At 40.1% G+C, this 21,157-nt stretch overlaps 2 protein-coding genes across 5 annotated transcripts; one reads left to right on the top strand and one right to left on the bottom strand.

The window, feature by feature from the left end:
* The first annotated feature begins 314 nt into the window (after positions 1 to 314).
* LOC310945301 (GRAM domain-containing protein 2B) lies at positions 315 to 16,751 on the top strand. Of its 4 annotated transcripts, none has more exons than XM_083911353.1 (13): positions 315 to 461; positions 10,247 to 10,423; positions 11,317 to 11,380; positions 11,517 to 11,589; positions 11,679 to 11,782; positions 11,894 to 11,992; positions 12,200 to 12,271; positions 12,474 to 12,542; positions 12,677 to 12,773; positions 13,322 to 13,426; positions 13,702 to 13,807; positions 14,227 to 14,334; positions 14,550 to 16,751. In XM_083911353.1, the coding sequence occupies exons 1-13, from the start codon at positions 370 to 372 to the stop codon at positions 14,563 to 14,565; spliced, it is 1,182 nt and encodes a 393-aa protein (XP_083767479.1). In that variant the 5' UTR covers positions 315 to 369; the 3' UTR covers positions 14,566 to 16,751. The 4 variants fall into 4 exon arrangements, with proteins under 4 accessions (XP_083767479.1, XP_083767478.1, XP_083767481.1 ...); XM_083911352.1 differs by having other exon boundaries at positions 11,314 to 11,380; XM_083911355.1 differs by lacking the exon at positions 315 to 461 and adding an exon at positions 8,992 to 9,317 and having other exon boundaries at positions 10,250 to 10,423; positions 11,314 to 11,380.
* Positions 16,752 to 18,337: 1,586 nt separating this feature from the next.
* lim2.2 (lens intrinsic membrane protein 2.2) lies at positions 18,338 to 19,902 on the bottom strand (the record flags this gene model as incomplete). Its single annotated transcript, XM_083911142.1, has 4 exons — positions 18,338 to 18,408; positions 18,926 to 19,060; positions 19,307 to 19,447; positions 19,725 to 19,902. 4 exons carry the CDS (start codon positions 19,900 to 19,902, stop codon positions 18,338 to 18,340), a joined length of 525 nt encoding a protein of 174 aa, XP_083767268.1.
* Positions 19,903 to 21,157: the final 1,255 nt, after the last annotated feature.

Genomic DNA, 21,157 nt, shown 5'->3' with positions numbered 1-21,157 from the left:
GAAATGTTAAAATTCCATGTTAATCATTGATTAAAAGGACCAGAACAGCACAATAACACAAGCCCTTCATTTTATTGGTCTCAAACTAGGGACAGCCCGACTACTATATAAGGTTTTGGGCGGTCGGTGAAAGCCAACTACCCCGTTCTGATTGGAGAAGCGGTCTGACATGACCGTTTTTTCACAAGTCGTCGCCGACGCTGATTGGTCGGCTGACTTGGTCCGATTTAGGGCTCATTATCTTAATCAGCCGTGGATGGAGTGGGGAGAGAGAAGAAGAAAAAAGAAGCACAAACCAAACAAGAACGGTGGAGTCTGGCGTGGAGCGTCGTTTCTACACGAACCGACGACCACTGGCTGAGGGGAAGAATGCTTGAGAACAAGAGAGAGAGATTGAAAACCTTCTTGAGGAAGATCGACGAGAAGGCCATCGTCAGAATCAAGCACTTCATGAAAGAGAGGTGAGCGGAGTGAACGTGGCTGACTGAACCGCTATGTGCCGGTGAGCACCATCAACTGGGTGGATGCTAACATTTAGCATGTCTTTGATGATGGTGCTAAGCTGTCTGATAAGATTGGGTAGTTGTATCTCATCTTAATGTACTAATTACCACAGAACAAAGACGTGTTTTAAGGTGAAACGTATGTAAGAGGGGATGCGTCTTCTAGTCAGTGAGTTGATAATGCTAGCAAGTTAGCATGTGTTGGCATTTAAAGCATCTTTAGCTAACCTTACAATGGCACAATTACTCTCTGATATTGAATTTAAACAGTAAAGAAACCACGGCAATTGTTGACTTCTGAGTTAAACTACACTCCAATACATACGGATAGCTTTAGCGAGCATCTTTGCTTTATAAGTGTAACATTGCATTAGCTAACATAACCAATACTGGAGAATCTACACTTTTAGCATTAAGCATCACGTGACTGTCCTAGTTTACATTAGTGGTTGATTGAGCTGTTGTTATAGCATGCACAAAGACGTACTTGGATATCCCTGAGTAAAATGTTTTCTAGTGGTAAAATGTAAATACCTGTCAGCAGAATTATGGCCTGCAGAATCAGCTTTAATGGCCAAGTAAGTGTACACACATACAAGGGATTTTTCTCTGCTAGCCACAACAAAACCAAGAGAAATAGACACACAGCTAAATACAAGGATACCAAAATGACTATGAATGTTAACCGTTCATCATGGGGACAGTCAGTGTGAAGAAATTGTTCCTGTGTCTGGTGGTTCTGGTGTACGTGTTCTGCGTCTACCAGAGGGGAGGTAGGCTATTATATGGGAAGTATTTTCATGGGCTTTCCCTTGAAATGTTTGTACAGACACAATGCAGAGGGTTTCATCTAAATCATTTCACCCCTTCCTCATTGGGCCACTTCCAAGAACACAATGATTGACCCACATCAACATTGTTATGAATGTGGTGTTTGTGTCTGTAGCTGGCTCATCTATTCCAGGCAGTGTAAATAAACAGCATTACATTTGGTAGAGTTGCATAAAGGTGAAGCTACTCCAGATCTGGTCAGTCCTTAATCTCTGCCTGTGCCTCCTGCCGAGAAATCATGACTTCATCCACTGGCCTATGTGGGTCAAATTGGCATCACTTTGCGTCCTTCTGCCGTGGATGATCCAGCCCTGTGGAGATCCAGAGCAGACCAGCCTGGCAAAGGCGCACGACCACATTCACTCATACACTCTTTTAACCATGCACACATGTATTGTGTTACCCTCTGGGAAACGCACACGCTTGTCACACATGGGACTAGCGAGTCTGTTTCCCCAGAAAAGACTATTTTTAGCTCTCATGAGCCGACCACAGGTGGTACATGGTGTTACATAAATGCTCCCTGTAGCTCACCATTAGTACTCCTCGTCCTCTGAGCTTTGACTTTCACTTTCCTCCCCATAGATAGCCATTTGCTGGCTATCTATGGGGAGGAAATGGCTACACGGGTATGGGTACATGGGCCCCGCCAATCAGACATGGCCTGCTGCTTATCAGCATAGCTATGATGTGTCTGTAGTATGGTATGTGGGGTCTGTTACCACAACACACACACACACACACACACACACACACACACACACACACACACACACACACACACACACACACACACACATGACAGTGTTGTGGCAATTTCAGGCCTCAGTGAGCCACAACTCTGACCATGTAAATGCAGTATCTATCCATAGTCGTTTCATCCCCCTCTGGTTTGTTTGTTTTTTTAAATCTTCCTTTATGAAGGTAAAAAAAGCCCCAAAAAAAGTTATCGAGTGGCCAAGTAGTTGAAGGTAGAACATGAGAACACCGGCAAGCTCATTGTAAGTTGCTGCATATAAGTTTGGCAAAAATATGAATGGCCTTATTTAAACAGAGAAGAAGCTATTGCTGCAAGGTTTGTTTAGAATGAGGATCCTGGATGAGGCTGGGTGTGGCAGCTGTGAAGGCGTTCTCTTGGCTCCATGAAGATGCTTCAAGGACAGAGCTTCCATGCCGGTTGTGGGCAGTGAAGACCATGTAGGTCTAAATTATGAGATGTGCTGCAGGCCTAGAGGAAAAGCCCAAGTTAGAGGATGAAAACCACATCTGCAGAGATGTTCACTGCTAAATGAAGGGTTGCGTACTAATAAGCTGGTTATGGTTGAAGTCATGTGTTGCCTCTGTCAGGCTAGTGTTAATAACCACTCCCCTGCTCTTGTCACAGACCCAAGACAAAGGCCATACTCTTCCTAGCCATTTCACCTTTTGGTACTGACAGTAGCCTGAGGAATTCCACTGTAGTTGCTATAGGTCAAATTTCAGTCACACGAGGGGACTGCTCAGCTTCGATCAACAGGATAACATGGAATAGAATAGAAATACTTTATTGAGCCCAAGCTGGGAAATTGCAGCAGTAATTGCAATAACATAAATTACTGTTTTAATTAGGGCTGGACAATATGCCTCAAATCTTCTATCCCAAGATGAATAATTTCATTTCATCTCACCATATAGCATATTTTCTGGTATGAATAAATAGTCTATATGAGATAATAACATGGTAAAGCCTGTTTTTGTATACTATTGTGTAAATTAAATTATGTAACAAATGAAAAATAAGTACTTAAGTGCCAAATATGAACGCAAAATATTTCACCTCAGATTTTCTGAAAGATTTGAGTTAGTATCTGCTTATATACACGTAATTGTGTATCACGATATTAGGATATGTTTCAGTCATGATAAAATTCCAGTGAAAGACAAAAAGGGGTCATATCAAATTATCGACCCGGCCCCAGATAAGCGGTTGAAGATGAGATGAGATCGAATTATCGCCCAGCCCTAAGAAAAAACTTAGTTCCTTGCCTTGGCATCACTGTCATGGTAAGCTGCACATTTTAAGGTTGAAGTACCTGTAAGAAAAACAGTCAAGGAAAATTCCAATCCACTCTTCTCAGAAAGTTTCACCCTCAGGAAAGTGTGTACGCATTACTACTGCCATCCATACAATGTATTAACCTTGTCTTTTTTTACTCGAAAAATGAAAACATTTTTTACTTTCCTACACCAGTAAAACTCATAGCGACATAGATGAGGACAAAACGTCATTTATCTATCACTGAAGTCTGAATAACTAATTGAATTGACTTAAACAAATGACGTACTGTATTTATGGACTATGGAAATGTAGGCAGGAAATAATTAACAGGAAATTACTAATCAGAGAAATCACCTGCTGTACAATTCTTTCATTCACTCTGCCCTCCATGATAGATGAACCCTCCTACTGTTATTCAAGACATTTAGAATTTTTGAGATAGAAGGTATTTCAGATTAAAAGTAACCTGTAGCAGGTTTTCAGGTCTACACGTGACTACAGCTGACAACCTGCTGCTCTGAGGAGCTCGGCTCAACAAAATTCTACTATAGTTTAAATTCAAGACCCCCTTGTGTTCAACAAATTACTTTTAAAGATTTTAAAGTCAGGTGGGATTTTCCAGCAGCCACCGCGCTGAAGAAAGACCCTCTCTGTCTCTGTGTCCAGTAAGCACAGATGAATTTTAGGGAGATGCAGCATGCACAAGGCTGAATGACTTCCCACTCTCACAGCTTTTCTGTAAAGCATGTACACAGACACACTTTGTTCCATTTGCCACAAACACATGGCTTTCCTGCAGACTGAGCCCTGGCATGGCGCCACAAATGGCATGTTATTTCGCCATGACCACTGGCTTGCTTTTCTGTCCTTCGTGACTGCTCCATTGAAGCTCACACACATGCATGCATACACGCAAAGACACATTACCCCTTTCAGGCCTACTCAGAATAATATTTTGGGTTGTCTTTAATCTTCCCACTTTAGCAATTATTTGTTTGTTTCTGCTTTTTAAAGTAGGTTACAATATAAATTTGAAAACTAAACTAGATAATTCACGGATTTGGACTCGTGCTGTGTGCATGGTTGCAAAAACTGTAATATCTTAGCTGTCCAATTTGGCTCGATAAAGCACGGCTGCAACAATCTGTTTTGCTTCTTGAATTAGCTGCTGTAATTGGATGAAGAGGAGTCAGCTTTTCACATGACACATAAAATACCCACAGCTCTCCAGAAGATGGTGCTCTCACACTCATCTCATAGAGATTATACAGATGTATAACTTGTCAGCTTCACATGTGAACCCAGAGATCATATTATTAATGTTTCCTGTGGGAAAACTTTGACAAAGGCATTCTATAAGGAAGCAATTTTATCTTAACGGCAATAGCTGAACAGCTGACGTATGACTGACGTCTGCGGGATCCTGGGATCTTATGTCTCATCTCAGAACAGCAAATGAAAGCATCATAACTCTACACCCAGAGGGGTTGCTTTGCCGACTGGAATGTCCTGTGCTGGAGAAATCAGCTCCAATCTCAGTCCAAGCTAGTTTCCAGTTTATTTGAATATATTTAGCTAGCCTTTACAAGCCCATTATTAGCTTTTAATATGTAACTTGCTAGTGAACCTGCTAAAAGAACTACGATCAGTGAATAGAGCTTTTCCTGCCCTCTTTGATATCATCAGCCTGCACACATGTATTTTCTTTTGTGCAATTCAGCATCTTTTGACTTTCAAAGATAAAATCTCACCCCATTGTCAGTAACATTTTCTGCATATTAACTGCAATGGTGAAGTGCGGTTTGGTAACAAAGATGAACTTTGCTGTTGTGAAAAGCACCCTTGTGCCTCCTCACAAGCATTGTGCAGTTTTATCTGTAGATAAAATGGAGAAAGGTAGAATTGCTCATGCAAATGTTCACAGGCAGTGTATGTTGAATTGCTTGTTTGATGTGAATGAGTATCCCCTTTTGTCCACTTGGCAGCATTCTGATACAGATGTTATCTGTTCAGATTGTATTTGTTAATTCTGTAACTGGCTGGGCCAAAAAAGGGACCTCTGGGACACACCTTTTTCTGCTAAAATGTCACCGGGATGAATTGATCTCGGGAGAGTTTGACAAAATGTCTAGCAAGGTTACAGTATATAGCAGTGGCGCATTGACCAACTGAGCCTTTGACAATTATGGATAGCCTGCAATCCACCATTGACTGACTGATGAAATTGATGGTACGCACAGGACACGTGTGGTCTGTTGGCGAGGAAGTAGGCAATTTGGTTTCAGGCTTAAGAATTCTGGCTGTAGCAAGGACCAAACCTGTGCCATTATGATTATGGCAAAGTGCATATATAACACCGCCTCCCACAGCATTCATCCTGCTGCTTTACACCAAGAGGTGTCCACTGAAAACATGGCAGGTGGTGGTGTTGAGACAGGAGAGGTAATGAGTGATGTGTGGTGGCTAAATTTAGACTGATGCCACAAGTGCAGTTGGACTTTTATCTGTCTGCTTGAGTTTCCTGGATGATATCATTGGTATAGAAACAGCCTATTGAACAGCAGTATTCAGCTGAGGTTTTAACAAAACAATAGTCTGTTACATTTACAGTACATAGTGTACTACATTAATCTACCTTTCATTATATATTCTGAGCTTTTCTCACATTTTCCCTCCAGTTAGACACAATTATTCTTGTATGTGTGATAGTGCCATTTACATCATGCACAAAGAGTTTGAGCTAGCTATTGTCATGCACATTGCGCCGGCTGCTTTTAAAGCCATCAGGCTATTGAATGTTGTTGTTTGTCCTTCTGAACTGAGAATAGCCTGGCACTGTTTCTCTCAACCCCACATTTCCACCATCTACCCCCTACCGTTGTAGCCATTTCCACAACAACACAGATGGAGAAAGGACTCTGAAAGGACAAAGCTTTGGAGGGCAATTCACGCTCGAACCCCAAGCAGTTTTCTTTTTGTTACTGCTTTCACCCCCTCTTTCTTATTTTCTTTCCTGCTGTGTGTTTCTGGCACTATCCTCATGCTGAGCTCTCTGGTGTTTTAAAATGCTGCAGTAAAAAAGACCTTTACACCCATTTTGATTTGGCTCCCAACGCTCAGGGTCTAAGTGCAAAAGAACTGCCTTACTCATTTGGCTGCCTCGACCAGTGTTGGCTACAAGCTTTTTAGAGATTGTGGGAAAACTTTGGTTGGTCATGGAGAAAGGGAAAGGCTTGCTGTACCAGCCGGGTACTGTGACCGATTCTCATTTCTCTGCGGATCTGGGAAGGTAAGGCAAGCAAGCGTGTCTAGTTTCTGATCTAAGCCAGTACTTCTGAAACGTCTCAGATAACGAAGGGCTGACTTGAGCAACACAGAGTAAATGTATGGTTATTGTTTGACGTCTGCTACATAATGGTTTCAACTGACCTGTGGGAAAATACTTCTATCATCTGGCCATAAGTCTTATCTGTTCTTTAATTGCATAAAGTAATGTGAGCAGCAGTCCATTTGCCCGAAAAAAAGTTGTACTAATTTGCTGTTTTCTCAGACCTAAATCCAGGAAAATGTTTCGGCATATCAGTGGTTATATCTGAGCCAATGGACGCCAAGACTCTTATGAAGTGATTTGTCTGGTCGCCTTAAGATATGCCAGAACAAATGCAGATAAAGAAACGAATGAAGGTGGAATGTGTTGGCCAGTCATTTTTTATTTCACAGAACACGTCATGTGATGTTGCTGTTTGTTCCGTAGCCCCCACCCTATGCCCCTATAGCCTTGTGCATGTTCAATTTAATCTGCTGCTGCAGGGAATTTAATGTGTCCATGCCTGCTATAAAATGTTAGACATGGCGGTACAACAAGGTCCAACACTGATTGTGCAGTATGACATGTGCTCCATCAAGGAAGTAGGTCACGGGTCAAGGCCCCGGCCATTACACACCCATTTCAGGTAAGGCCACCTCCTGCTTTGTAAATATGACGTGGTCATTAGGTAACATCACTTTCATAGTACATAGTTTGTTTTATAATAACGTTTTTTTTCCCACATAGTAACCTTTTTGGTGATTATACTGATTGTTGTCACTTACCTGTTGAGGCCTTACAGGCAGAGGTTGTTCTTGATTGGGACAGGCTTGGCATTAAATGTACTTTCATTTTGTTTCACTGTTAGACATTGGATTATTAGATTCTTTGCATGTCAGTGTTTGTAGAACATGGTATTATAAAGACCATGCCAGTGTTGTCTGGAACCTCTGCAATAAACATTATACACAGTAGAATTTAGTGGAGGACTGCCAGACTCTGTGTGCAATGAAATAAACAGAATGGTAATGAGGGTACAGATAATTTTACTCTGATGGTCTGTCATCAGAGATTGAATTCACTCAACATAGGTTGAAAAATTTCAGCCCTTAACCTGCGGTTGAGTGCTGTTTAAATATATAGCACATACTGAAAGAACAGAGGAGTGCGGGTGGCTGCTGAGTGTTACCGGAAGCAGCCTCAACATGACCTTGTTAATGGTTACAGTTAGTCCTTAGTGAAAAGAGGAAGTTGTTGAGAAATCAAACAGTCAATAGTCTTTAAATACTGCCTATATTGCCCTGCCAGTAACCCCATGCCTAGTGGAAATGGGTCAGGTGAGCAGATTTCAACACAGACATACACTTGGTCAACAGTTGAGCACTGATAATAAAATTGTTCTCACGGTGTGTTGCCTTTGTATAAGCACCAGCCACAGTAGCTTGGTTACTTACCCCAAAGTTTAGAAGCTGCTTTGGGTATTTATATTTTAGTTTATAGGAATCAACACTAACAGCCATAAGCTTTCATGACAAGTATTAATTATATAAATAGAAAATACCTTTATTTGAACAGCACCTTATTAAAAACAGCAATTTACAAACTGCTTTGATGTATACAAAATCAAAATAAACACACGTATACAGTAAATAAAACTAAAAATACTAATAGAGAGTTCCAAGGTATCCACCTTAAGCTGCATTTCATGTTTTTCTTTTTCTCTCTGACCTTTACTCCAATTAGTCAGGTGACACGGTAGAGACATTGTTCATGGTTGGGTACCCACCCTTAGTACTGTAAGGTATATTGTTTTTAACATTATGCTGCTAGTTGTTCCGAGCTAGTGTCAAAGTTCTTAACACCCCTAGTGTGCTTAAGGAAGACTTGAGGTTGTGTTGTTCTGCTGGCTCCTTGGTGTGATTCATTGCAGAAGGGGAGAGAGAGATAATGTACCACTCCTAAATCCTGCCAGACGGGCCAGTCTGAGCACATCACAAGTATTTTACCTCCTCATTCACACATAGAGCCGTTTTTATAGTCTTTTATCCTGCTTTACCCGACCAGAACAAATCCCAACAAGACAGGATTTTGATGTTGGATGGAGTTTTTCAGTGGAAGATTTTATGGGATTGGCCTTGTTTTCTTAAACATGTCAGTGCCTGTGTAGTGCACCATTGCTTGCGTGCGTGCGTGTGTGTGTGTGTGTGTGTGTGTGTGTGTGTGAGCACAGCTCCCTCATGCTTCTGGGTCTGGGGGGAGTGGCTGAGTTTGACGTCTCCCACTACGGGGTGTCACACCATTCTCAACACAAAGTGGCTTCCTCTTACCAGTACATTCATACTACAATACAGCAACAGGTTTTTTCTAGCAGGATATAGCAAATGGCCCTGACTTAACTAGGACGGCAACTCATCTTGGATTATACCTTTTTAAAACATCAAGAGAACTCCAAAAATCTTTCTGGGGCTTTTTTTTTAATCGTGCCATCTTTTTTTTGGAAATCCTCAGCTTTGATGGCATGAATATAGCTTAGAGATTATAGAGCAGTTTGAGTTGGTGGTTTTCTATAAGTAAAGGAAATGCCTACTGTCAGTAGGTATATAAGTTTTCGTTCATCAAAGCGATCTAAATTTACAAGGTAAGGTGATCTTAATTATTTTATGTCTTAGTAGTTTTGTTAAGTTGAAGGTGTTTTGTCTTGTGTAGTTTCATATTTCTCCTGTAATGATTTTGTGGCTGGTTTTGTTTCTGGTCAAGGACAGGCCATGGTCTTTGAAGAACACTCTGGCTGTTGTAAATCAAGCAGTCTTCCTTTTACAGTTTTTTTTTTTTAACAATTTATTGAAATGATCTATTTGCAGAGCCTTGTCAGTTTTAGAGCATTAGCCTACGTAGATCAGCTTGTTAAGCAGCCAGGAGGTTTATTTGTACAGCCACAACCAGTGCACTGACGCAACGTCTATCAATAAAAGTTTCTGATTCTGAAAAAGTGTAACCTTTCCCAACGCATCACTAAAGATAAATGCATTGGCTGCCAAATGTCAGTCATTACATAGCCTGTAATTTGAGTAGATATGGAGTGATTTAGTTAAGATAAGTAACCAAATCCTAGACCCAAGTCAATGTAAAGCCTCATATGCGCAGTTTAAAATGTGGCGTTTTTTATGACTGTTCTTTAGTTCTAGATGAAGATACTCTGTAGGGTACAGGAGATTATGACAGGCATCTCTGCAGAGACAGTGTGAAGTGTTTTGGGTCATTTAGGTGGTGGCTGTTGATTCCCACACTGTTTTTTGGAATATATTCTCATTGTTTAGGTATTTTATTTATTTGACTGTATGTTTCTACAGAGGTGAAGTTTTATCAGTGGGTGTTCTGGCTGGGACTTTTTGGCTTTTTTAATAGTCACATAGTGGGGAAATTGCAATTAATTGTGCTGTTTTTTTCTTTCTGCTCTACCCACAGAAATTCCACATGCCCATTGAAAGGGCACATGAAAACTTCGATTCAACATCATTTAAAATACTGTTTTACAATCAATCTCCTTTTTTCCCCTCCCATTTCCAGCAGCTACCCAGTAGAGAGCAGTGGTGGCGGGCTGCCAGCCAAAGTGAAGAAAAGCCGGAGCAGCTTAAGCAATGGCAGCATCAAGAAGACGGAGACCAGGAAAGCCTTGAGCTTGGAGGCGGCTCAGCTCGAGATCCAGCAACAGCACAAAACCCTCACCAGACAAGTAGCCATCAGGTAAAAGTGAGAATTATACAAAATGCCAAAAGATATTTTCAGCAACTGTCTAAAATGATCTAAAAATAAAGCCTTAAAGGCCTCAAACACTGTTGTTAAATAAAATCCCTTATAAGCACACACAGAGGTTTAATACTTTATTTTTAAATGTTATAAAAACAGACATACAGTCAACAGAGAACAAAAAAATAACAATTAAAGAAACCAAAAGAAAAAGAAAAAACAAACCTCACTAAACAAGAAAAAAACAACAAATCAAGACGTATTTCCGTTTTTTTAACTTCTTTTAAAATCTGAAAAACTTATATGTATGTAATTAATCTGGCAGACTCTTAAAGTCCCATCAGAAAATACTATCTCAGTTTTGAAATGCATAAAATCACACATTGGATGTAGTGGAGACTCACAGGCTATTCTGAACATGTATCACAAGACCGGCACGAACTCTCAGCTGGTGTTCAGTGGTGACACACTCATGACTGCACAGCTGTTGTGCACTGACTGTCTTCTCACATGATTCAAAAGTTCAAGGTATATTTGTGATATTTGTTGGTGTGAGGAGCAGTATTCATCCCTGCTGCTGCCTATGTGACGGTGTAATTACCCAACCACTTTCAACATAATTTTGGAAGGAGAAACATCAACACTAACCGACGTCTCATCATGGAATAAGCCTAACAATTTTTATAGTGGACAAGGTGAACACTTCCCTTACCTTCCACCTACCTTTGACACCCTTGACAATAAATTAGTTCATCTTCAAATATTAATTTAACCGTGCCAAAAACACTGAGGTGTAGGCAAGTCATGTAGTGTCTCTACATCTTTTCACACTAACCTGCTGAAGCCACAGACTTCCTGTAAATTGACAACTGCGATCTTTATCTCAGCAGGTCACAGACATTTGATGTTGACAACAGAGGCTTTGAGAGGACGGAGGGAACTGGCACACAAAGTGTAAGTCTACAACTTTTCATATAAACAGATGGAATAATGGATAATTATTCTTGTCAGGTGGAAGTACAGCTCTTTCTGGTACGTTTAGTGCACCCTTTTGTTAATGTGGTTTTAATTTTTCACTTCTCTCTTGTAGAGTTTCATTAAGCACAACAAGACATTCCACAAGTTGTTTCCAGACATTCCTAAGAGTGAAGACTTGATACATGGTAGGTAAACGCAAAGTAAAGACAGAGAGCGAATAACTCAATGAATGAACCATATAAAACTAACTGTTTGTGCTCCCCTCCACTCCCAGCATACATCTGTGCCCTGCAGAAGGAAGTGCCCTACCACGGTCGGCTGTACATCACTGACACCCACGCCTGTTTCCACTCCTCAGTTCTGCTCAAGGACACTAAGGTAGACTTCATCTCTGCCACCCTTTCCTAATGTTAATTTTTTTTAATTATATACCCTGAACATTGTTGCACTTGCATAACCTCTCCTGTTTGCGTCTGTGTGCTCTTGCAGGTAGTTATTCCAGTTTCCTGTATCCACATAGTGAAGAAGCAGAACACTGCTTTACTGGTACCCAACGCCTTGTCTATTCGCACCACAAATGGAGACAAGGTCAGTTTCTCCCCTTGGGCCCCACACAGCCATCTTAGTAAACACTGATAGCCATACAGTCTGTTTGATATCTAGAGAAGTTCAAAGTCATATGTAGGCATTGAACTGTGGTTTAGATGTAATCTAGTCAATGAGTGAGTATGTTTTATGGTTCAGTTTTGCAGGCACAGCAGATGGCTAATATTCCTGTTTGTTCTCATTGTTTAGTACCTGTTTGTGTCGCTGCGGAACAGAGAATCCTGTTATCAGCTGCTGCGCTCCGTATCTCCTCAGCTAGAGGTGAGTTGCTCAGGTTGAATGCTACTAAAGTTTTTAGTCATTCAGAAGTCCTCTGGAAATCAATTGAGTTTTAGAATGGAAAGAGCACCCTTGCTATTTTAACCTTGTTGCATATCTCTTTATTTATATTTTGACTAAATGCAATCGGAGCATGCAGATTATCCAATCTAATCTAAAATCTCAACATTTCTCCCTGTTACAGGATTGCAGCACAAATAGTAGCCCTATCTTCTCCTCAGCGGAGAACAGCTTCGATAAGAGCAAACTTGTGGTGAGAGACTTGAATATTTCAAAAAGGTGCAAGACGTTTTTGTCATAGGGCTCAAAGGAACCACTGAATTGTGAATATGCCTGAATGATATGATGGTTAAGGTTGTGACGGCGTTCCTTGCTCTCTTATAACAGAACTCCAGCCAGTCCAGTCTGGACGACAGCTTCGACCAGTTTGATGGCTCTGAGTCCCAATCTTTACAGGAGCAGCCTCTGTACAGACCACACAGAGGTGAGAGTCCTTTAATAATAATATGCAGTAACTTTATTTGTTTAGCCGCTTTCATATATGAAATGCAGTCCAAAGTTCTTTACAACAAAGAAATTAAAAATGACACCAAGTGCAATACATAAAAAAAGACAGAGAATGAACATAAAAACAAGGATATATGTGTCAAATTCACATAAAATAAGATGAATGATAAAACCTGCAGGTAAAAATACAAGAAAAATGAGAATATAATACATAGAATGCGACTTCACATGGATAAAAAAAGCAAGAGCAGAGATTAAAAAAAATCTGTTAACCTGCGACAGCAAACCTAGTTAATATAACAAATGTCACCTGTACTTCGAATCACCTTGATAGAGAAATTTAAAAAATATTTCTTTGTGTAACCCATGATGCATTATATGTCTGCAGTATATGCTAATTATCAGCCATGCGTGATGTAAAAATCTGTTAACAGTTTGTTTTAGTGTTTTAGTGTTATCTCACATTCTCAAGTCTGTTCAAGCCTGCAAGCTGACATTGATTCTATTTCTTTCCCCTGCCCCCAGCTCTTCCTAAAGCAGAGGCAGTGCCTAATGTAAATGGCTCAGCTTTCAGGAGTCTACACTTGCAGCCAAGTGATAGCTCATCCTCAGAGGAGCTGTCAGTATCAGGTAATATATATATATATATATACACGCACACATACAGACAGACATTTAGAAATTGTTAGTTGGAAAATGTCTGTTTTAAATCTTGCATAATTACAGAGAATCCCAGGATTTATTTATTTTTATTATAATGGTTTTCACGATATTACGATAATTTTTCTGTTTGGACATTGTTTAATTGAACCATAGACTGTACAAAATATGCAAAAAATGACAGTACAAAAAAGACAAACATGAGAACATTGATATTCATACTCCGTTTACATTTCTTTTTCCAGGTTCAGGTGGATCGTGGGTTTGGAACGTAACAGAAAAGGCCAAGTCCCTGCTGGTTCAGAGAGAGGCCAGCACCCTCAACACTCTACTCTTCATTTACTTGATTTTGTGAGTAGCCCTTCACCTCTGTAGCATGTTCTGTCTTCTGCTCTCTCTCTCCCTCCCTTCTTCTTTTTTAAGCCAATACCTTATGTGCTAATCTCAATCTGCCAGTCACTCTCAAAGTCACACTCTTTAAAGGAAGTGCTGAGGAATTTGCAAAACCTGTTGTGGTGGTAACGGACCAGGTGATCTTGTAGGATCTCATTACAAAAATAGAAAATGCAGGGTTGCCAACTTTTTATGTTTTTTTGCGAACTAGTTTATCAACCCATTAATTAAGTCGGCCTCCAGTGTTTTTTCTGGCAGTGCTTAGCTATTGTTCTCTATTTACCTGCTATAAGCTGATAATGACCCTTATCACAGTGAATACATAGGCAGGGAAAAGGCAGTAAATGTGACTTATATCTTTTGTTTGTTTGTTACAGGGTTGTGTTGCTGCTGCTGTCTTCCGGCTACATTGGTTTACGTATCGTGGCCCTGGAGGAACAGCTGACATCACTAGGGGCGTTACCTGAATTCACTTTACAGAGCGGGTAAGAAGTCTCTCTGATTATAAACACCCCTGATAGTGACCTCAAAACTGGCCCTTAGTGTCACAAGACTCTAAATGAGAGAAATTAATCCAAATGAATTCCTGTCATAGGTGCAGCCTCATTTCAAGTAACTAAATACTTTAGTATCGTTAGGGCTTTATTTAGGTTGCTTCTGAAATGCTGCTCTTAACTGGTTCCCTCTTGTGTTTTCATAGGTACCAAGACACATAACACTCAAGTGACTGAAGGAGAGATCGGTTGACCCATGATTGGAGGATTATTTCGACCTCTTTGAGCAGAACGAAGTGGGAGAAGTTTAATGTACTCAAGACCCGTGCTCCCAACATGGCCTGTGGTGTTGGCTACAGGAAAAAATGGCCAACTTGTGCAATTTTAAGAGACAACTTGTTAACTTGAAGGGCTATACTCCACCCCCCTAGTGCAGGAGAGAAATGGACAAGCTACGACTTAGTCACACAGAGCCGAGCCAAATCGCGTACACACGCTGCCTGGTTGCAGCGTGTCTGTCAGTGAAACCAAAGCCAAACGGCTCTAACTTTAGCAATGTGCCACACAAGCCAAGTTGACGGGCACCTTTCCCCCAACAGAACCTGTTTGACACCTTGAAGTTTATGTTATCCGTCGTCCTTCATTACAGACTCCTCTATCCGAGCATGCAATCTGAACAGGGCTATACCAATCAGCATTAGCCTGCCGTAGTGCTTATTACAGAACCTCAAAACCAGAGGCGTAGTGCTATGCATAACCAAAGATGCACACGGTGCACGTCTTTTGCATGAGTGCACAGAGATGATTTTAAAATTATGTTATATCTGCCATCTAACAGCGGATAAAACAAATCAGTTTGTCCTCAAATTCTGTCGGGTACTTCTCTCTTAATGGTTCACATCTTCATGATTAGCTGTGGGTTGAAATTATGATAGCTGGAACCTTTAAAATCAGATCAGCCCATGGAGGCTTGATGCTCTCCTGATGGTCTTATCCTTTCTCTCTTTCTCCAATCAGTAATTATTGCAGTATTACTTTCCTCATCTTTGGCATGATTTAAACCAGTTTAATGATCGATGCTCAGAGGTTATTTCTTTTCCTGCAGTCTCAGCTGTGGATAAATACAGTACATCATCAATGCACAAATATTTAATACAATAGGACACAGAGAGGTTGTCTCAGAGGCATCGATATGTTTTTGTGTACAACTTTGGTCTTCAAGAGTAGATTTAACATCTGTTTCAGATGTCTGTTGATGTACTGTCTACCAGTTTGACCACATTGTGTTAAAAGTACAAGCTTCTCTCTGTGACATTCCTCTTGAAGGCCAAGTTGCATTTAGAATTTTCAGGTTATTTAAAGTAGCAAAAACATTTTTATTTCAGTTATTTCGACTGAAACTGTATATGCATTCACTCTTGTCACCTGAAGAGGAGAATTTGCAGCCACACTCGCTCTAAGGTCCAAGTTTTCAATGGCAATGGTCCCAAGAAGAAATTTCAGTATGCAACAAATTATTATGCATGGCAAAAAATGTAATTTATCTTTGTGTGCTGCTTTTTTTAAATGCAGCTTGATGTTTGTGGGGAAGAAATTGTGCAAGAAGAAGAAAAACAAAAACATTTGAGTGAAAGGAAACTGCTCAATCGAGCGAGCGCACTTTAAAAAATGTGTTGTGCCTGTCACAATTCAAGGTGTGGTGTTTGGTTTAGGAAATGGCAAAGTTGGTGTTCTGTGGTATCTGCCGGTGCTAAGACCTTTTTTAAATTGTTTTCACTCAGGGGTGGTGGGCACTACCTGCCACGTGGTTTTAGGCCGTCGTCATTTTCCTTTTGTCATTTCAAAGTCTGGTGCTTGTGATGGGGTCCACACATTGTGCATCCCAGCTTTGGTGGTTTCTCAAATGTCCCTTTTGAGAAAGAACACTATTTTTCATTGAGATTAACTTGACTTTACTAATTACTGTATTCAGCTTCTCAGAATGATTGCTCCCCATGACCCTTTTTAAAATAACCTAACTGCATATCCACGCCAAATCTCAATAACTCTTCATCACCTTCGTTGAAGAAGCTGTACTTGACAAGGTGTAGCAGCGGGTTTACTTTTGCTACATCCTGTTTGAAAATAGTCATGATCTTATGTTTGCTAAGGTTCTTGTCAACTTGCCATATACAGTACTGTCAGTTCTCATAATCCCCCACCAGGGGGCAGCACACACGCACTGTCCCTAGATGGACACATTGCAAGAATTTCAATGAGGGCAGTATCCGTGTGGTTTTGCACTATTCAAAGTGTTGTAAATAATTTTGTATCAATTGTTAATGTCCTTAATTCTACTATGGTCCTATATATATTTATTTGCATTCTGTGTAATTCAAAGTAGTCTCTGTGAGATGGCTTTGCTATTGTTCAAAAATAAATCAAAATGTTGCTACGTAAATAATTTTTGGTGTATTTGCTTTAATTTTAGTACATGCACAATACTTAATTAAATGGAATGGAAATTAACTTGATCAAGTTTTTGACACAGGTAACAAGTAAAAACATTCACAAATCACACCTGTTTCACACCAGTGTTTGTTGTAAAACAATTACAGGAAATATTTAACCTCATTTAATAAGATCTAGATTTAAAAAATCCATTTCAGATTATCTATGGTTTGAACATTTTGAAGCATTAAAACTCAACCGTGAATTGGACTGAGTCTGAAAATAGAATACTTTCATACTAATTTATACTCATTGCTTTTTTGCTGATTATTACGCGTGTGAAAAGTGAGAGGTCAAATTAGCGCCTCCTACAAATTGTATTATTACTAGGGCTGTCGAAGTAACGCAATAATTAAGAGCTAACGGAAGTTCTTCTTAATGCCACTTCAATTCAGAATATAAATACTCAAAAATCATTTAATCATTTAATCATTCTCGTGACAACACCAAAGACAGACCCTGTTGGATAGATGGATAAATACTACATTTTGGTTGTATTACTAAGTTATGTTACATTAAAGTCAATATGTGGTACCTTCTGAGGTTATTCTGGACAGTATTTGTCATTGTTTGAGATTGTTGTAATAATGATAGTAATAATACCACATAAATTTGCATAAAGCAAGCACATTTGTCCACTCACATGTTGATAAGAGTATTAAAAACTTGAAAAATAGTTTATTTAAAACAGATAAATGTGCGATTACTTAAAAATTTAAATCCTTTGACAGCCCTAATTATTACCACCCCCCTTCTTTTTATTTTAAAGATATGCTTATTCTATCATTGACCTACAGTAGATTCACTAGAGGGACCAAAGTAATAACTATTAAATTGCTGCTCCTGAGCAGTTGTGCTTAGGATTGGGTGTTTGTTCCAAAAGCCTACTGGTAACTGTTTTTCAAAATCCAGTTAGCCAGAGTTTTCATTGTGAGGTGAGTAAGCAACAGTACATATCCACTCTTTAAGCAGTGGTGTTTTATGCCTCCTGTGTGTAGCGTAAGACTACCATCTAGTGGAGAATCTCTTATAGACAGTTTCAATGATGTTAACGTAAACATTCTAAATGTGTCCTAATTTTTTTCCCCTGTTACAGTTCATGTGAATGAATGACAGGAAGTTAACGAGGGCCAAGGTTGTTGCCTAATAATGGAATTCCGCTGAAAAGGTCTATACACAGTGTAGCACAACAATACACTACATTTAAATTTTTTATTCTGATCAGTTGCATAAACCACCAGAGGAATGAAAAGGGAAATCAATAATGGGTGCCCTTACTAATTGTTTTCTAGGGTCAGGTGGTCCTTGGGTATGATAAGGAACAAAGGTAAGATGTAGGGTCAACAGTTCAAAAAAAAAAAAAAAAAACACCGTCAATGAATTAAGAATCGGAGTGAAATCACACAGGAGTCTTATGATTTCTATTTATTCCAATCTAGGTACTCAAAAGCAGCAGTGGCATCCATTGCAACAGCCCTGGAGCTAATCTGCCCCTTCATCTTGTTTAGCTGTCCGGGTTATTTGAAGGAGCAGGTTCTGCAGTGGTTCGCTGGTAAGCACAGAGCTGAAACACACCTGGAAGAAACCAAACAGCAGAAGAAGTTAAGTAACACAGTAGCCTCCAAATATAACTGGTAATGCTGCATTCTTAAATGATATTAAAAAAAAAGAAGTTATGTTACCATGGTTGATGTTATTGTTAAATGTGTATCACTGTTTCTGAAGATCGAAACTTTCAAATCTACACATACAGTAGTGGCATTACATTGGTGAATTAGCCTACTGTACAACAAGACAAGAGGAACCAAAAGAAGTTGCTTTTTTACCTGGCTGCTGTGTAATCACCTGATCTAAAGTAGTTTTTGCCACTGCACAACATAATTAAAGCTTGTTTTTTTAAAAATTGCTATATACATCATACAGTGTCTAGCACAGCCACTTAAAGTGTGTGCTAACTCGCTACAGAGATCCAAAGGTTTTTGTTACTGACCAAAAATGTGCAATGCACTTTTTTGGATAATCTTATCCAGGCTGCTGCAGTCAAAATAAAAATACACAGATAAGCTGATTCTAAATACAGTTATTTCAATACCTGCTGCAAAAGCCAAAATGATGGCCACCCATCCGATGATGTAGGACCAGGAAAAGCGCCAGTCCAAGAAGCGTTTGCCAAAGAAAGTGACAGTCACTCCGGTGTAAATGGCCAAAGCCAGCAGAGCAAGAAAACCTGAGAATGGAGGGTGAGATGAATTTTAAAAGTAAAACATGAAAGTAAGCAGACAAGATACAGAAAAGAAACGCCAACCAATAACCTGTCAACATGGACTGTTTATAAAGTGCACTGACAAACCACTTTTTGTAAGCAACAGACTGTTGATTTCACTGCAATTACTCCTCAATTTAACAATCACTCTGTCTAGAAGAGGAGCAGTTAGGTTTATAATGTGATGACCTAGATAACTGTGTGTGTTACCTGACAGGACCAGGGCGATGCCCCCTGTGCGGACCCTCCTGTTCTTGGTGCCATTAGTGAAGGCGCTCAGGCCGAGCACAACACCAGCGAAGCAACACAGCACCGCCAGCAACATAAAAGCCCGTGTGGCATCCCAGAAGGCTGGAAAACAATAAAGGTCAGGGTCATGTGCAAATCAGATTCTTACACTTAGGCCTGGATTTGCCAAAACTAATGATATTTTAGTCTCACTGGGACTTCTCAACTATTTGGAAATTTTTCTCTATGACAAACCTGCATGATATTGGTCTTTGATTAGAAAGTGTCTTGATATCATTTATTTTTATCAGAATTTCCTCAGAAACACCCACTTGGTCCAAAACATTTTATTTTTTGAAAAACTTTTGTCTCGTCCAAACGCCACCTCTGAAGTACTCACCTACAGTTATGGTGTGGGCATGGCATTTGTGGTTGATGCAGAACCTCCAAAGCCCCTGATTGGCTGAGCTACCCGAGTATCGATACTGCATCCAGAAATCCGTTGCCGTAGAAACAATGAGAAGCACGAGGGCGGCCACGCCGCAGAGCGTGCCCCCTCCCGCTAAAGTATACAGCATCTTGGAGAAGCCCGGGGAAACACTGTCCTCCTAAACATTCAGCAACTGTTCAGGAGAAGAGCAGACAAGGTAGAAAACGTGCAACGTTTAGACCTCATACCCAATATTTTACTCATTGATCCTCTGAATGTGACAAAAAAAAAAATCATCATTATCTATGTCCAGTCAAGATAACAAAGGTCAGATTTCTTAGCCATTTTCCCTTTCCCCTATCTGTCCTTAAGCAACTCAGAAGTTATTGTAGGTCGGCACAAAACTTCAATTTCTTGGATGTGCTACAGATCAGGGAAAAAATCAGTTATAGGTGTTTATGATATCTGAGCCAGGTTTCTCGCTGTTAGTATCAGAGTAGACGGAATAGACTGATCATACATCAAAACTAAATGCCCAGAAGGAACCAATTTTACCCTTTTCAAAAAAGTTTAAATTAGCAAGAGACATTTTCTCTGGCTTTGGAAATAGCCTACCAGCTGATCATTGTTGAGCATTATTCATAAAATAGAAAAATCCAGAGATTTGATGTGAACATTTGAATCATGCTGTACATGCCCCGCACATTAGACAAGAGAGTAAGTCAACCTTCAGTGACACTGTCGAATTTGGTCACAGCCAGCAAAGTACTAGACCCAAACTGCCGTATAACAATAACCTTGCCTATCAGGCAGTTCAGAGCCATTGTTCACCACTAATTCCCCTCTATGCCCAACAAAGTAATCTTCTAATACCGAGCAACTGAACTGTCAGCAGTGTCGCTCCCTGTCACACAGCCAGCAAAACCAATGATTATGACACTGGTTCTCAACTCTCGTTACTCCTTGCTAAACAAAAATCACATACAAATTAGATTGATAACATCTGAAGCCCAAAATGTGTCAATTTTCATCAAGCGACATGAATAAACACCAGTGTCCCAGGGTTAGTTTGTTAGGTGTAAAGACCTTTTTCCCTAGACACAGGTTTCAAACTTCTCTTCTGTCTTGTAGTTCCACTTGTTCTCCAAAAACAGTTTCTTAGATGTTGATTTGCCTTCTAAACCCCATAAAGAAAGTACTGTAGTATCTTCAGTTAGTACAGTAAAAACAGGTTCTGTGTAAGTCCATTTTTTTTTTATACCTCTGGTTTGGCCGGTGTCTCTCCAGGGTTGCTGGCTTGTGACAGTGTCCGTATCCTTTTTAAGCCCTGAACCCCTGGCTCTCATTGTCCACCTTCACAAAAGAGGGAATGATCGAGCGCAGCATGTGAGGGATGGTAAATC

Source organism: Echiichthys vipera, assembly GCF_963691815.1.
Source record: "Echiichthys vipera genome assembly, chromosome: 3".
Taxonomy (NCBI): Eukaryota; Metazoa; Chordata; class Actinopteri; order Perciformes; family Trachinidae; genus Echiichthys; species Echiichthys vipera.
The sequence above is the reverse complement of the archived record's forward strand: the minus strand, read 5'-3'. Positions and strand labels throughout refer to the sequence as shown.

Coding starts and splice junctions, on each gene's coding strand:
- LOC310945301 (XM_083911352.1), top strand. CDS start 370: ATGCTTGAGAACAAGAGAGAGAGATTGAAAACCTTCTTGAGGAAGATC. Junction 462..10,246: donor AAGCACTTCATGAAAGAGAG/GTGAGCGGAGTG, acceptor TCCCATTTCCAG/CAGCTACCCAGTAGAGAGCA. Junction 12,272..12,473: donor CCGTATCTCCTCAGCTAGAG/GTGAGTTGCTCA, acceptor TCCCTGTTACAG/GATTGCAGCACAAATAGTAG.